Here is a 13,491-nt window from a genome sequence, read left to right as displayed (position 1 = left end):
TACTTTTAAGCCGCATACAGTAAACTTTAAGTAAACTTTAACGGTCATGCACAAACTTTTGCGAGGAACATAAAATTACATATTTTGACATATGTGCTCTAGACATTGTTCACGGCGCCAAATAAGCAAACAGTTTGGAAATTTTGTTTGTTTGTTTTTTGGGGGGGTTGTTTTTAAATATTTGTCTAAGAAGCAGACTCTCAGCAAAAATCTGCAATCTGAAATCAAAGACACTGTTTCTCTTGGGTTACAACGTGGCAGTGGTTTCGGAGGCTGTAATGTGGCCAAGTGACCGACAAGTGTCGCTGCAGCCGCTCAACCGCCCGCCCCCCCTTCACTTCCGGGACGCCAGTTGTGCTCACAACAGGGAATATGGCGGCCAGCTCGGATCGGAACCCACCTCCTTTCCCCACAGCAGAGGAGTCAGAGCCGGGATTGTGTGACATGGCAGACGCGGACAGCGACGAGGGCGAGGACATCTTCGTTAGTAACGTAGGTTCCCGCTTCGGTGACATGAGTAACAAATTGACGTGTGTTTTTAGGTTTGCATTAGGTCAGAGTCAGAAAGCCTGCATTTATATCTCAACTGACCTGCATTCAGGGCATCCCGAAACGCTGAGGCTTTGACGGACAGTCGCGAAATACGGGCAGGTTTTCTTTGGAAGCAGCGAAAGTGATTTGTAAAGGTGTCCGGAGTTGGCTGAGAGTTAAATTTGGCCTCTCTTTATTACCAAGTAATATGTTTTATCACTGCTTTTGTCTTGTTCGGCTTGTTCCCGTTGGTTAATTGTTAATTAAAACGCTGGCTTCGTTCACAGTCAAGCCCCTCTTACTTATCGTTTTAGCAGAATTAATAAATAAAAATTTGGTGTGCTCCGTTAGTCACATGACTCCAGCCTGCTTATCAGCCCCTGTCCTAACGGTCTGCAAACTGTAACGACAGCTCGTCTCTGTGGTGGTTGTCTGCAGAGTAACCCCGTGTCTGTGAGCCGGGGAGTTTCTCAGCCCGACCGCGTCAGCGAGGAGCCTTCAGATCTGTTCAGCGAGGAGGAGGCGGCCAGCAGCACAGCGGCCAAGGCCAACGGAGTTCACTCCGACGATGACAACGATCTGTTTGCTGGTGAGGACACACTTCCCCCTAACAACATCTGCCAGTTCACTCGTGACTCTGCAGCATCCACAGCGTCTTGCTCTTGGCTGTATCATTTTTCATGGCGATCTTGCACAGATAACATAATACTACAACTACAACGACAACAAAAAACAAGCATGGTGACAGCTTGCTTTACTCAACTCAAGATTATGCAAACATGTTGATGATTTAAGTTTATGTGGCATAGTAGTTGGTGCCAGAAAGTTCAGAGTATTTCAAAAACTGCAGATCCAATCGGATCAGAGGAAAATGGCCCTGCTGCATATTGATAGGAAGGCAATAACAAGTCAAATAATCACTCATTACAGCCAAGGTGTGCAGAAGAGCATCTCTGCATGCACAACACATAAGACCTCGAAGCAGATGGACTACAGCAGTAGATACTAGTGTTAGAAAAGATGTACCAATTCAACTTCTTTACTCAAGTAGAAGTGGAAAAAGTAATAAAGTACAGGGTATGAAATGTACTCAAAGTAAGAGAATAAAAGCAGCTCAATGAAGAGAAGGGGAAATTATAGAGGATGACTTTGACTCTAAACAGGAAAATGAGTAGGGAAGAGTCCGATGCATGCTCAATCATCCAGGTAAGAAAATCCCAAAAAGTTGATTCTGTTCATCTGTACGTAGCGTTTTTAGGGGGAGAAAGGTTTTGTCACTTGTCCAAGTGACTTCTTCAGTCTCAGCTGACTGCAGGTCACTTGGATGAGTGAGGAAACGTTCCTCATACTGAAAATGCTACGTCTAGCTGAACAGAAATTTTTGGGAGTAGGGAAGAGGTTAAAGTGGATTCAGCAGGAGCTCTAAAATCAGTTGTAATGACTTAATATGGGGAAAAGAAACACAACTCAAAATAATTTCTATTGAGAGCTCCAGTAGATGTTCTTAATATGCAGACTGTGATCAGGTGAACTGTATAACTCCTGCTGCTGAGGTGCTCTTTGTGGATTTACACACCTGAATTTAACAGTTGTTTAAGTTTGAGTTGTTCTGGCTCATTTCCATCCTCTACACTGACAATACACTGTTTATGCTGTCGTTATATTAGACACTGTACAGGGGAATGAAGGTGGAATTCGATGACCGAAGCATCATCAGTTTAACTTCAGATTCTTCCCTGCTACCCTTGATGCACCTAACTCTGACCACTATCACACACTGTTCTTTACTTTAAATTATCACAGTACAACAAACTAACCTGTTTATAATACACTAACCTGCAAATGATTTTTATGCAACTTTTCTTTCATCTCTGAGTGAAGTTAGCGCTTTCTTTTCTCTCCCTTTGAAATACAGCAGCTGGACCTTCAGCTAGCAATACACTGTGTGCCAAACCTTTTGTCTTCAGTAGGGCTAGCTAGATGTCGAAGTACTGCAATTGCAACTCACTGACACCCGCAGTCGTTCCAGTGTTGCGGCAAAAAAAACACAAAAAAACCCACTGGCCCACTTTAACCCCAGACAGTTTTGTCTCTTTTGTCTATTTCTATGCAACATCCTCTGGTGATGAATAAATGAACAGCGTTGCCTTCCACGTGTTTCTGTTTAGGGTCAAATCAGTTTGATGTTTGGAGCTTCGCAGTGACGAAATAATAACTCTACCCAAATGAGTCTGTTTTGAAAATGTAAGGCGTAAAGGTAAAAAAGTAGTCAGGAAAAAACTACTCAAGTAAAGTCGAGATACCTGAAAATTCTACTTAATTACAGTAATGAAGTATTTGTACTTCGTTACTTCCCACCTCTGCAATTGAGCACTGTTTAAACACCACAGCTTACTAGCCGACCATTTTCATGCATCTGTGACCCCAGTTTGGGAGATGTCTGCCTTTTTCCTGAATATTTTTCCCAGAAATCAAGATTCCCTCACAAAATTCACAAAGCTTGTTCTGGGTAGTTTCATATAGTATCTGTTACCTTTCCTCCAAACCACACTGCACAAAAAATTGAAATGAAAATCCAGTAATGAGTAGATATAAGCTGTCAGTCATCAGAAGAGGCTTAAGGCTGGTTGTAGATGCTGCTGGTCACCAAAAGCTTCCACAATAAATCTGAATTTGAATTTATGAAACTTTTTGCAGCAAGAAATGACAGCCAGTCTGTAAAAAGTCTGGAACATGAATGAAAAGGCTTTCTTTCTCCAGATGCAAACGTGGAACTGAGCACAGACAAGTCCAGCAGCTCCTCTCGGAAGGAGCCCTCTGGTCCTCGGCATGCCTCCTCATTCACTCCGAGCCCCGCAGCCATGCAGCCCACCTCCTTGGAGCAGGTACAGGCCACGGCTGAGCCCTCTAAGAACTTGTGAGAATCTCAGTAGCGTGAATGCTTTTCTAATGCTTGCGCTGCAAAGGCTTAGGTGTGTTCAAGGTATGAGTTGTGTTGCTGTCTTCTTATTGGTTGTAGCTGGAAGAGGAAGAGGCCAAGGACAGTTTTGATGTGGATGTTGCTGTCACAAACCCAGAGAAAGTCGGTCAGTCTCTTTTTTTTTTCATCATACAACCTTCTACATTTTGTAGATTAAACTAATGTTATTAATTGTAAAGTAGCTAATTGTGTGATGTTTTCGTCCTCTTTAGGGGATGGCATGAATGCATATGTGGCATACAAAGTATCCACCAGGGTATATAATCCAGCTTGTGTTAATTCGTGGCTTTTACTAGCTTTTGCTGTTGTGCCTTTCTCATGTCCTGTCACTGATCTTCCACCAGACTTCCATGGCCATGTTCAGGAGTAAGGTCTTCTCTGTGAGGAGGCGCTTTAGTGACTTCTTGGGCCTTTATGAAAAGCTGTCAGTCAAGCAGTCACTCCATGGATGCATCATTCCACCACCACCAGAGAAAAGTGTTGTAGGTGGGTGCCAGGCCGTTTGTTTTTTTCTTTGGTTCTGCACTTTGGTTTTTTTGGTCCCTGCTGTGTGACACGTGTCATTTGGTTCAACAGGAATGACCAAAGTGAAGGTGGGAATGGATGATCCATCATCAGTAGAGTTTGTGGAGAGGAGAAGAGCAGCTCTGGAGAGGTGTGAATCCATATATGATTTACACAGTGACATTATTAACTTCATGTCTAGTTTCTTTGTTGTTGTTGTTTTTTTATTACATTTTCTGCTTCACACACTTCATCCCTGATGCCACTGTGCTTTATGTAGGTATCTTCAGAGAGTAGTGTCTCACCCATCTTTACTACAGGATCCTGATGTGCGGGAGTTCTTGGAAAGAGAAGACGTGAGTATTTCAAGATATAAAAAGTAGGATTGGGACAAATACTTGACTGGTCACTGCTGAATTTTAAATGTATAATTCTTGGAATGCTTTATGTTCAGTTGCCCAGAGCCGTGAACACCCAAGCACTGAGTGGAGCAGGTTTCCTCAAAATGATCAATAAGGCATCAGACGCTGTCAACAAGATGACCATCAAGATGAACGAGTCTGACACTGTAAGGGCTGAAAAGAGGGCTGAAGTGTTTAGTTTTTACATACCGTTCCACATGTGGCCTCCAAATATAAATTTGCATAAGGATGAGCAGGAACAGACCCTGATAGATCTGTGGAGCCAGCAGAAGGCATCAAACAGATCTGCCATTCTAAACACGATGAAGAGGTTGCTGATGTTTATTCTGTGTCTCTCAGTGGTTCGAGGACAAGTTCCAGGAGGTGGAGAATGAGGAGCAACAGCTCAGGAAGCTTCATGTCGTGGTCGACTCCCTTGTCATTCACAGGAAAGGTGAGCTTCACCTGCTTTTTATTGACTTGAGCTTTTCTTTGCATCGTTTATCAAATTAATTTAGGGAAAGAAAACATTTCAGCCCAGCTGTCTTTCAGTTCTTTCAGGGTGAAACAAGTAGTCTGAATATATTTTCTGCTTCCGCCTTTAATACCAGAGCTATGTGGGAACACAGCAGTGTTTGCCAAAAGTTTGGCCATGCTCGGGAACTCTGAGGACAATACAGCTCTGTCACGGGCCCTTTCGCAGCTGGCAGAGGTGGAGGACAAGATGGAGCAGCTGCATCAGGAGCAGGCAGCCAGTGACTTCTTCATCTTTGCAGAACTGCTTGGTGACTACATCCGCCTGCTGGGTGCTGTGCGGGTAAGCCTTCTACTTGTACTGTTAGGATGGTAGATAGGGTAGATGGGAAGAAATATATTTCTTGAGGGAAATGAGTGCGACATCCCAGAGAAAGTAAGATTAGAGAATTTCCTCATGTTGGTAATTTTTGAGTATTTTATGTTGCCTTTCTCTCGTAAAACTAAATAAACTGAATGAAGTTATTTTCATAAAAATCTTTAAAAAAAGAAGGCAGTATCATTAGTGCAGAAGAACCTATACATGTACAATCAAGTGTCTGAATAGGGCTATTTAATGTTGTGCAAGTGAGCGATGCGATATGCACAGCTTTATGTTTGAATCGCACCGCTTGAGGAAGTAACGACAACAATAAGGGCTCTCCTTAGATCTGTAACCAACCTTTAACATGGTGCAAGGTCACAGTTTTACTGCAGACAAGCTGTCTGTTCTGTTTCGTGGAAAGATCAGGTGTTGCTACTACCACTGTCTGATCTAAAAATGGATGTCCACAGGGCTGCTTTGACCAGCGCATGCGGGCGTGGCAGAGGTGGCAGGAGGCTCAGAGTACACTCCAAAAGAAGAGAGAGGCCGAGGCCAAGCTCTTGTGGGCCAACAAACCCGACAAACTGCAGCAGGCCAAAGAAGAGATCACTGAGGTAACAATGGCAGTGACCACACAGTTAATGCAGCACTCAAAGTCTTTAGATTACACCAAAATGGACTTCAAGGGTTTTTCTTTTCTTTTTAAATTTCTCCTGCAGCAGATTGTTGATCAGGCCAGTTTGACAAACGGGTTACAGGAACCCAAACAAAAAAGTGTTTCATTTAAAATACTTTGTCATCTTGTTCTGATTTAGGAGACACTCCCATTACCAACATGTCAGCTTCTTCAAATATATAAACATTTAGTTTTTTTTCTTTGCTTTTATTAAATTATCAGCTTCTTATCAAAGTGGAGATGTAAGAGTAATTTTGTTCATTTATTTCGTTCTTTTTGTCAGCAAGATTGCAAAAAAAAGCTGCAAACCGAAAATCCATGTAACAAGTTGCTGTATGGTTGTGGATTATTTTGTAAGATGGCACTGTAAAGCTGCTTTTTCACCAATTTCTGACATTGGTTAATATTGAACTGCTCCAACACTAATATAGTTTGGTATCTGTTAGAGTATTGTGGTTAGTGGAATTGATTTCACATCCTTACGACACTGAAGGAATTTAACTTGAAGTGTGGGTTGTCAGCTACACTTGGGCTACGTCCACACGTACACGGGTATTTTTGAAAACGGAGATTCTCCGTTTTCGTTTTAAAAAATAATCCCGTCCACACGTAAAGGCAGAAATGAAGGAAAACGCTGCTAGGAACATGCCAAAGCAACAGGTGGCGATATATTCCTTACCGTGCAGAAATGTTGGCCAATCAGAAGTTTAGAAGCCTCGTTGGGAAAAAGTAAACAAAGCTGGGGCATAGAAGCAGAACCGAGTTGTATGTGTGGAGGGACAGTAACTGTGTGTGTATATGTAAGCATTTAAGCACTGCAGAGAGTACAATTAACAGTAATAGTATTGTAGAAATTCATTTCACCAAAACAATAACGTGGCGCACAGTGTGACGTCAAAAAATGCGCACACCTTTGACGCTGCATTTTCTGCGTTTTCTCCGTTTTTCTCGTCCACACCTAAATGCAAAAACAGAGTTTTCAAAAATATCCACCCTGGCCGGAGTTTTTAAAAATCGCAGTTTTCAGTGACCAAAAACGCCGTTTACGTGTGGACGAAAGGTGCAAACTCATAGAAAAATCTGCGTTTTCAAAAATGCCCGGGTACGTGTGGACGTAGCCTAAGGTTTAACAAGTTGTTGCATTGACCTGTTAGAAAATACGTCTGCTTTTTTTGGCTTGTTTCGTTTTGTGGGTTTTTTTTGTTCGATTCTTCCATTACAGTGTTGTTTGCTTGGCCCAATGTTGTGAAGCAGTTTAGTGTGTAAATTCACTTTGTGTGTCATATTCTTTTGGTGCTGGTAGCTCGCCAGGTTATTCATTCTGTTTTGGAAAGTACTGAATTGGTTATTTTTCCACTCCTACAGTTACCATCCCACTAAGCTGTTGTTGACGGCATCCTTCACCCGCATCATCACCACTGATATCAAATTCCTGGCCTTTCCTCAATTTGTCATGAACTCAAACTTACGAAGGAAACCAGCAACTGCTTTTGAGCCAGTATAAACTCTTGCGGCAATATTATTGTATAATACCTTGAATTAAAGCTGAAAGTCTACACTTCAATCACCTCTTTGATTTCACTACGAGGAGTGGATTTCACCCTTTTCCGTCAATGTCAACAGTCATCTGTAGTCTCTGTATTTATTAGCTTGTGTTTTGTAATCTTTTGCAAGTTGTGGTAATTTGTTTCTTTTTCTCCCTTTGTGTGTCGTCAGTGGGAGGCGAGGGTTACTCAGTACGAGAGAGATTTTGACAGAGTTGCCATGACTGTACGCAAGGAGGTTCTCAGGTTTGAGGTATGTTGGGAAGGGTTTCTTTTAATGTGTCACCAAAGGTTAGTATCAAAGTAGAATGATTGTGTCTCATTTTGTCACTGCTGGAATTTTAAGAGTGCTACTGTATATATTAGACCTGGTGAACACTTATGGTTTTTCCAGTAGCACAAGCAACTTCATTGTGAACTCAAGATAGTTGATTTCAAACATGCACTTCATCCCTGCACTTTTCTTGACATTCTTCAGATTCAGTGCTTCAGATCGCACTGATTCACATGAATGTGAGAACAGAGCAGGTAATAATAAATGATGTTAGGCGACTGTGAAAGCTGATGAAAGCCAAAAGCTACAGTGGATTGTTCTTCACAATAAAGTTGCTGGATTTCAGCTCCTTTTGACCTTAGAAACAGGGGAAGTTCTGCCAGAAATTCCTACAGCCGGCTTGAACCTTAGATGTGACAACTCTTGTCTTTTCAGAAAGAGAAAGCCAAGGACTTCAAGAGCCAGATAATTAAATACCTGGAAGCAATGCTGCAGTCTCAGCAGCGGGTAATCACTTAACTATATTAAGCATCATATCCAACATGTACAAGTATTTGTGAGGATAACGAACATGGCTATTAAACTTTGGTAACGATTAACATCTTACTGTTAAAGAAATGTTTTAATAGTCTTTTTGTCTTCTTCTCACTCTGATTGTTTTCCAGCTCATAAAGTTTTGGGAGGCATTCCTGCCTGAGGCGAAAGCGATAGCTTGATGAAGAGGGAGACTCTTTAAAGACCCCGACTGCCTTTTTGAACACTTTACCTCTATAAGCAGGAACTGAGAAGACAATTTTGAAACACACAAGAAACTTCCATCCATTTTTCTTTCTTTTGTCTTTTTAATGACATCGTCTTCTCTTATCTTGTACAGTACTTCAGTATGATAAGCGCCACATTTCCACGGCATTTCTCTGGTATATTGCCTTGTTTATGTTTCTGATTTAAGATGGTATAAAGCAAGAATCCAGCAGAGATTAACAGGGCCACGAGTGTCTGTAAAACTCACCGTCCTGTCAGTGGGATATATATTTATGTCTCTTGTTTATTTTAACATGGAGGTACTGTCCCAAGGTAGCATTGCCTACAGTTTACATGAGAAGTTAGGCATATGTGAGTCATTCCACACTAACAGATTGATGCATGTCAGATAATGTTTTGATGCACTAAAATGAATTGTTCTATTTCAAGAGGTTTTTTAATATTATCAAACAAACACTATTGATAGCTGGGGCCATGTACCAGGAGTATTAGCACATTCAAACAGTATATCATAGATTACGTATTAGATGATAGAGGCAGATTTGACAAGGTTACAAGCTTGTCAGAGGTGTTACAAAATGATATAAGTTGTTACAGTGAGTGCAGGGTGTGAAAATGTAACCTCTGCTTTGGTAGTATTTTCTACAGTGACACATGATAGTTACGTTTATGTCAGTTTCTTCAAGAGTATATATTTGGTCCTATTTTTGTCAGACGTGGAGGCCTAAAGGAAACCACTGGGAACTGCTGCAGAGATTTGTCTAGAACCATGAAAGTGACTGACATGTACAAGTGTGCACATATAATGCACTGAACAGAACTTGTGCAGATTGCTAACGATACTTTTTTGTTTTGAGAAACTGGTCTAACAATGACAGAAAGACATTCAAGTGAGATGGTCCCTTATTTTCTTAATCAGCATTTGTAAGTGTAGTTTTTCTGTCATGTCATATTTACGTAAGAATGTGCTTTATTTTTGTAACCACTTTGCATTAGTACACACGTTTTCCTGGAAATGCTGTACATGTAGATGTACAAAATAAATCATTAGTTCAGCTTTGGGACACTTGTTTTTGTTTGTTTGAGGTTTTTTTTGGTGGGATTTTCCATTTCACTGGGGAACTGAGATAAATTGTGATCTTCTAGACTTATACTGTACATATAACATTGACCACTGGTTAGCACTGTCCTCTTTACAAAGATTTTGAAGGTTGTTTTTGACTTCTGAAAAAAAAAATGCACATCCCTATACGCTGAAGTTTTTATCAAGTTCAATTTTTTAAAAAAGTTTGCTCTTGCTTGAATAAGATTAACTTAATCACTTTATTCATTTTCTAGCTCATGCTGTCTATGGTACACCTAGACTATCTTCCTTTATCCATGCACAGTCATAAAGAGATTGTGATACAGAGATTTCTTGAGTAGTGACTTCAAATTTCTAGATTATGGAAATTGAGATTAACCGATGTTTTCCTATTGCTGAAGTGTGATGGAACAACTGTCTAAAAATAATTTCTATCTAACCTGATACCTGCAAAAGCACTAAAGAATCTGTCATGCAAGAAGGCTGGACGTGGACACAAGTGCAGAACACAGGCAAAAAGTTCAGTATGTTTATTGCAGGTTTTGGCAGATGTAGCCCGTCTTTTGTGGGTGAAGCTGCAGAGTTTAATATGGTGGATTGATTGGTGAGTAGTATCTGGTATGCAGCTTAAACTTTCTAGAATCTCTCTCTCTCCAGTAATTCTCTGTCTAGCTGCAGCTCTCCTATTCAGCAGTGGACATCTGCACACAGAAAAACTGGTCAAAGCCAAATCAACAATTTCTTTGGTTACTCGCCCACAGGAGGCACAATTATCTAGCATCAAATGAGGGGATGCCTCCACCTTAACTAGCCCAACTGCAGCCTAGATGTGTAATCAGTGATGCTGCTCGTGTGTGGTGGAGACCAGGGCAAAACTACTCTGAAACACAAAAGGACAGGAGCAGTGTCACGGGGAGGCATGTGACTTCTAAGCACATTGCAGTGGCTTTAATCTAACTTGTGTATATTGTTGCCACAATACTTTTAAAATCATGAAGAGAGCTGCCTAAAGTTTTAAGATTTGCATTTAATCTTTTTCTTACCTCTCCTCCAGACTGCACCTGGCCTCCATCTGGCAACACCCAGGAACTGCCAAAACCAGTCTGGGTCTTTTTGGCCTCCTTTTGTGGTCAAGTTCCTAGGAGGGAATGTGCTTTGGGGACATAAATAATCTATTCATTTTAAACATGTACACAATTAGGCATTTTCAATATTTGATAGTAAAGGAGTGGGGGAGCTACTGGCTATTTAGTAAGCAGTTGCAACTGCTTTCAAAGACTACTGTGTGCTCGGTCATGATAGAGACTAGTTATAGTGGCTTATTTTCAGGGGCCCTAGTTACAGGGGGTGTAGTCCAGTGCAGAGCTGTTTCTATTTGGTTTAGGATTATCTTTAAGACTTGGAGATGTGTTATTTTGGCATTGTTTCCTTAAATTATTCTTGAATGAAGACATTGATTTGATGCATGTAAGAAAAAAAAGATTCATTTGTCTTTATTGTTTCCTCCTATCTCCCTACCCTGTGTTCTCAATGAAAAAAAAAGAAAAAAAAAAACAAATAAAAAAGAGGAAAGAGATAGGAGAGAAAAGCCCAACAATCCCCCCTGAGCAAGCACTAGGTGACAGTGGGGAGGAAAACCTCCCTTTAAATAGGAAGAAACCTCTGACAGAACCAGGCTCAGGAAGGGACAATCAACTGCCGTGACTGGTTGGGGTGTGAGGGTGAAAAATGATGAAGAGGGAGGGGAGACCGATAGAGAGATGATCGAAGAGGAAGGGGAGAGAAAAGGTGGAGGAAGACAAGACTACGCCTCCTCATGATCAAGTGAGAAAGCAGGAGAGTCCTTCCTTTTGAAAAAGCAGAAGCGTTTTTTCTTCTTTTTCAATCACTGTTCCTGGAGCTCTGAGGTTTTTTATGTCATCGATTGCTTCTGCGTTTCACCTCTCAATTTTCTTGCATCTTTTCTACAGTTCTTCTAATTTTGCTTGTTTTTCTTCAAGCTTTTCTTTCAGTTCTTTTTTATTTTGCCTCCTGTACTAGCTTTGCCTCGTGTCTGTATTCCTCCGTTGTACTTGGTTGTACATGTCTTCTAACTCCTGATTTCTCCAGTGCATTTTTTGAAGCGTACACTGTAGGTCTTTATGTGTTTTCTCTTGTTCTTCTTGTTCTTGGGTCTATAATCTGCTGCCGTACTTATCCAAATATTATTCCCCAGCCTTCATTTATAATCTGAATGTTGGGCTGTTATTGCGTATTGTTAATTTGTTGGTCTTGTCAGTTCATGAGAAATTCATTGTGCGTTTCTTCCAAGTGTTTATTTTGGGGCTCCATTTGTCTGCACTTCTCCTCTAGTTTAATTTTCTCTGCTTGCATTTGTTGAACCCTGTTCTCTAGATTGTGGTTTTCTTTCCTACTTTCAGCCCTTCAGATGGATAATACGTCTTCTGGGGAATTTAACTGGTCACCTCAGAGAGGAGACTCAGGGGAAACTTTTTTTTGTGGTGTTTTCTCTGAGACATGTTGGAGTCTTGATACAGTGACTGTAGAAGATCCAATTATGGATGGATGGATAGATAGGTTGTAAAGATGACCCCCTCTCCTGTCCCGCTCACACTCTGTCTCTCTCTTACACACATAACATCTTCCTGCCCTATTTAGCAATTTAACAAGTTAAACTGTATATGGACATCTTCAACTTTCCGCACTTCTTCCTGGCTGAAGAATTGCAAAATATTTTTTTAGTTGAATAAATATCTACTATGTTACCAAAATTATTTATTATTAACCGAAAACGACTAGTGTTTTGGTAACTTTTCAAATCATTCCTTTAAGAAATGATGCAATAAACCACAATGAAAAAACCTCAGTAGACATAGAATTGCATTATTGGAAAATTTTCCATAAGATATCAAAAGTGAAAGTAATTATTCTGCAGAAATACATTCCCAATCGATGTTAAAGTAATTAATATTACTGCTTCATATGTTTCAGATTGAGCTCATTTTAAGTACTCTATATTTTGTTTAATGTCCAGCATCATTTTCTATAAAACATATGCTCAACAAATGCTTTAATATGCTCTTTTAGCTTTTCAGCGCCACCTTTTTGCTTTTGTTTCCATCTTTATCAGCCACATCTTCCACACTAAGACAAATTCTACAGGTGCACAAGCGAGGTAAGGGAGGGTTGTGTTAAGAGACTTGATTGGGCAATACAGTGTAATAAAAATTACCAATGGGCTGGTGTCAGAGTGGGGCTAGTCTGTATAATAACTTTGCCCCAGGTTCCAGTCTTGGCTTGTAAAGCTTGATTTAGACTTCTGCTGGAAAGCTACGTCCTAACCATGTCATTTAAGTTGTTGTGGTATGCATCAATCTGACATGTAGTTACATTTCTTGAGAGGTGCATATCAGGTTACGTAGAAGGTTATGGCACGGGGTTAAAATGAGTTAGAGTGTAAAATACACAGAAATTACATATAAGCAGTGCCACAATATTTTGACACCACCCTCTTTAGCATCCTTGTAATAAGACAACTTACATCCCTTCAAGGAATAAAACAACCCTGAGTTCCCTTATTGACAAAAGTACCAACACATTTTTTTTTTCATGCTGGATTTGTTTAGACTCACAAAAATAATGGATTTGCAGATTTCATAGGTAAGTTTGTTGTGTATCTGTCAATCTTATTAATCTCTGGCTCTTTTTCACAACAGGACTTTTGTCCCGTCTTCCTCCCCTCAACCCTAACCTGTCACAGCAGAAGGCTGCCCCTCCCTGAGCCGGGTTCTGCCAGAGGTTTCTTCCCACTGTCACCAAGTGCTTTCTCATTGGGGACCGTCTGATTGTTTAGTTTGTGTGTGTGTGTGTGTGTGTGTGTGTATATGTTTGCATTAT

General features: G+C 40.7%; 1 protein-coding gene across 1 annotated transcript; it reads left to right on the top strand.

Annotated features, from left to right (window-relative positions):
- The first annotated feature begins 322 nt into the window (after positions 1 to 322).
- On the top strand, positions 323 to 9,574 carry LOC146525329 (sorting nexin-1-like). The gene is made up of 15 exons (XM_085163766.1): positions 323 to 492; positions 970 to 1,120; positions 3,292 to 3,416; positions 3,551 to 3,617; positions 3,724 to 3,767; positions 3,856 to 3,997; positions 4,088 to 4,166; positions 4,296 to 4,371; positions 4,470 to 4,583; positions 4,777 to 4,870; positions 5,028 to 5,233; positions 5,725 to 5,868; positions 7,647 to 7,727; positions 8,184 to 8,255; positions 8,414 to 9,574. The coding sequence occupies exons 1-15, from the start codon at positions 373 to 375 to the stop codon at positions 8,462 to 8,464; spliced, it is 1,566 nt and encodes a 521-aa protein (XP_085019892.1). The 5' UTR covers positions 323 to 372; the 3' UTR covers positions 8,465 to 9,574.
- The last annotated feature ends 3,917 nt before the right edge of the window (positions 9,575 to 13,491 follow it).

The sequence above is a fragment of the Neolamprologus multifasciatus genome, chromosome 1 (assembly GCF_963576455.1).
Source record: "Neolamprologus multifasciatus chromosome 1, fNeoMul1.2, whole genome shotgun sequence".
Lineage (NCBI taxonomy): Eukaryota > Metazoa > Chordata > Actinopteri > Cichliformes > Cichlidae > Neolamprologus > Neolamprologus multifasciatus.
The sequence above is the reverse complement of the archived record's forward strand: the minus strand, read 5'-3'. Positions and strand labels throughout refer to the sequence as shown.

Excerpts from the sequence above, each read along its gene's own strand:
- LOC146525329 (XM_085163766.1), top strand. The coding sequence starts at position 373 with ATGGCGGCCAGCTCGGATCGGAACCCACCTCCTTTCCCCACAGCAGAG. Across the intron at positions 1,121-3,291 it reads TGACAACGATCTGTTTGCTG|ATGCAAACGTGGAACTGAGC; the intron begins GTGAGGACACAC and ends TTCTTTCTCCAG. Across the intron at positions 4,167-4,295 it reads AGAAGAGCAGCTCTGGAGAG|GTATCTTCAGAGAGTAGTGT; the intron begins GTGTGAATCCAT and ends TGCTTTATGTAG.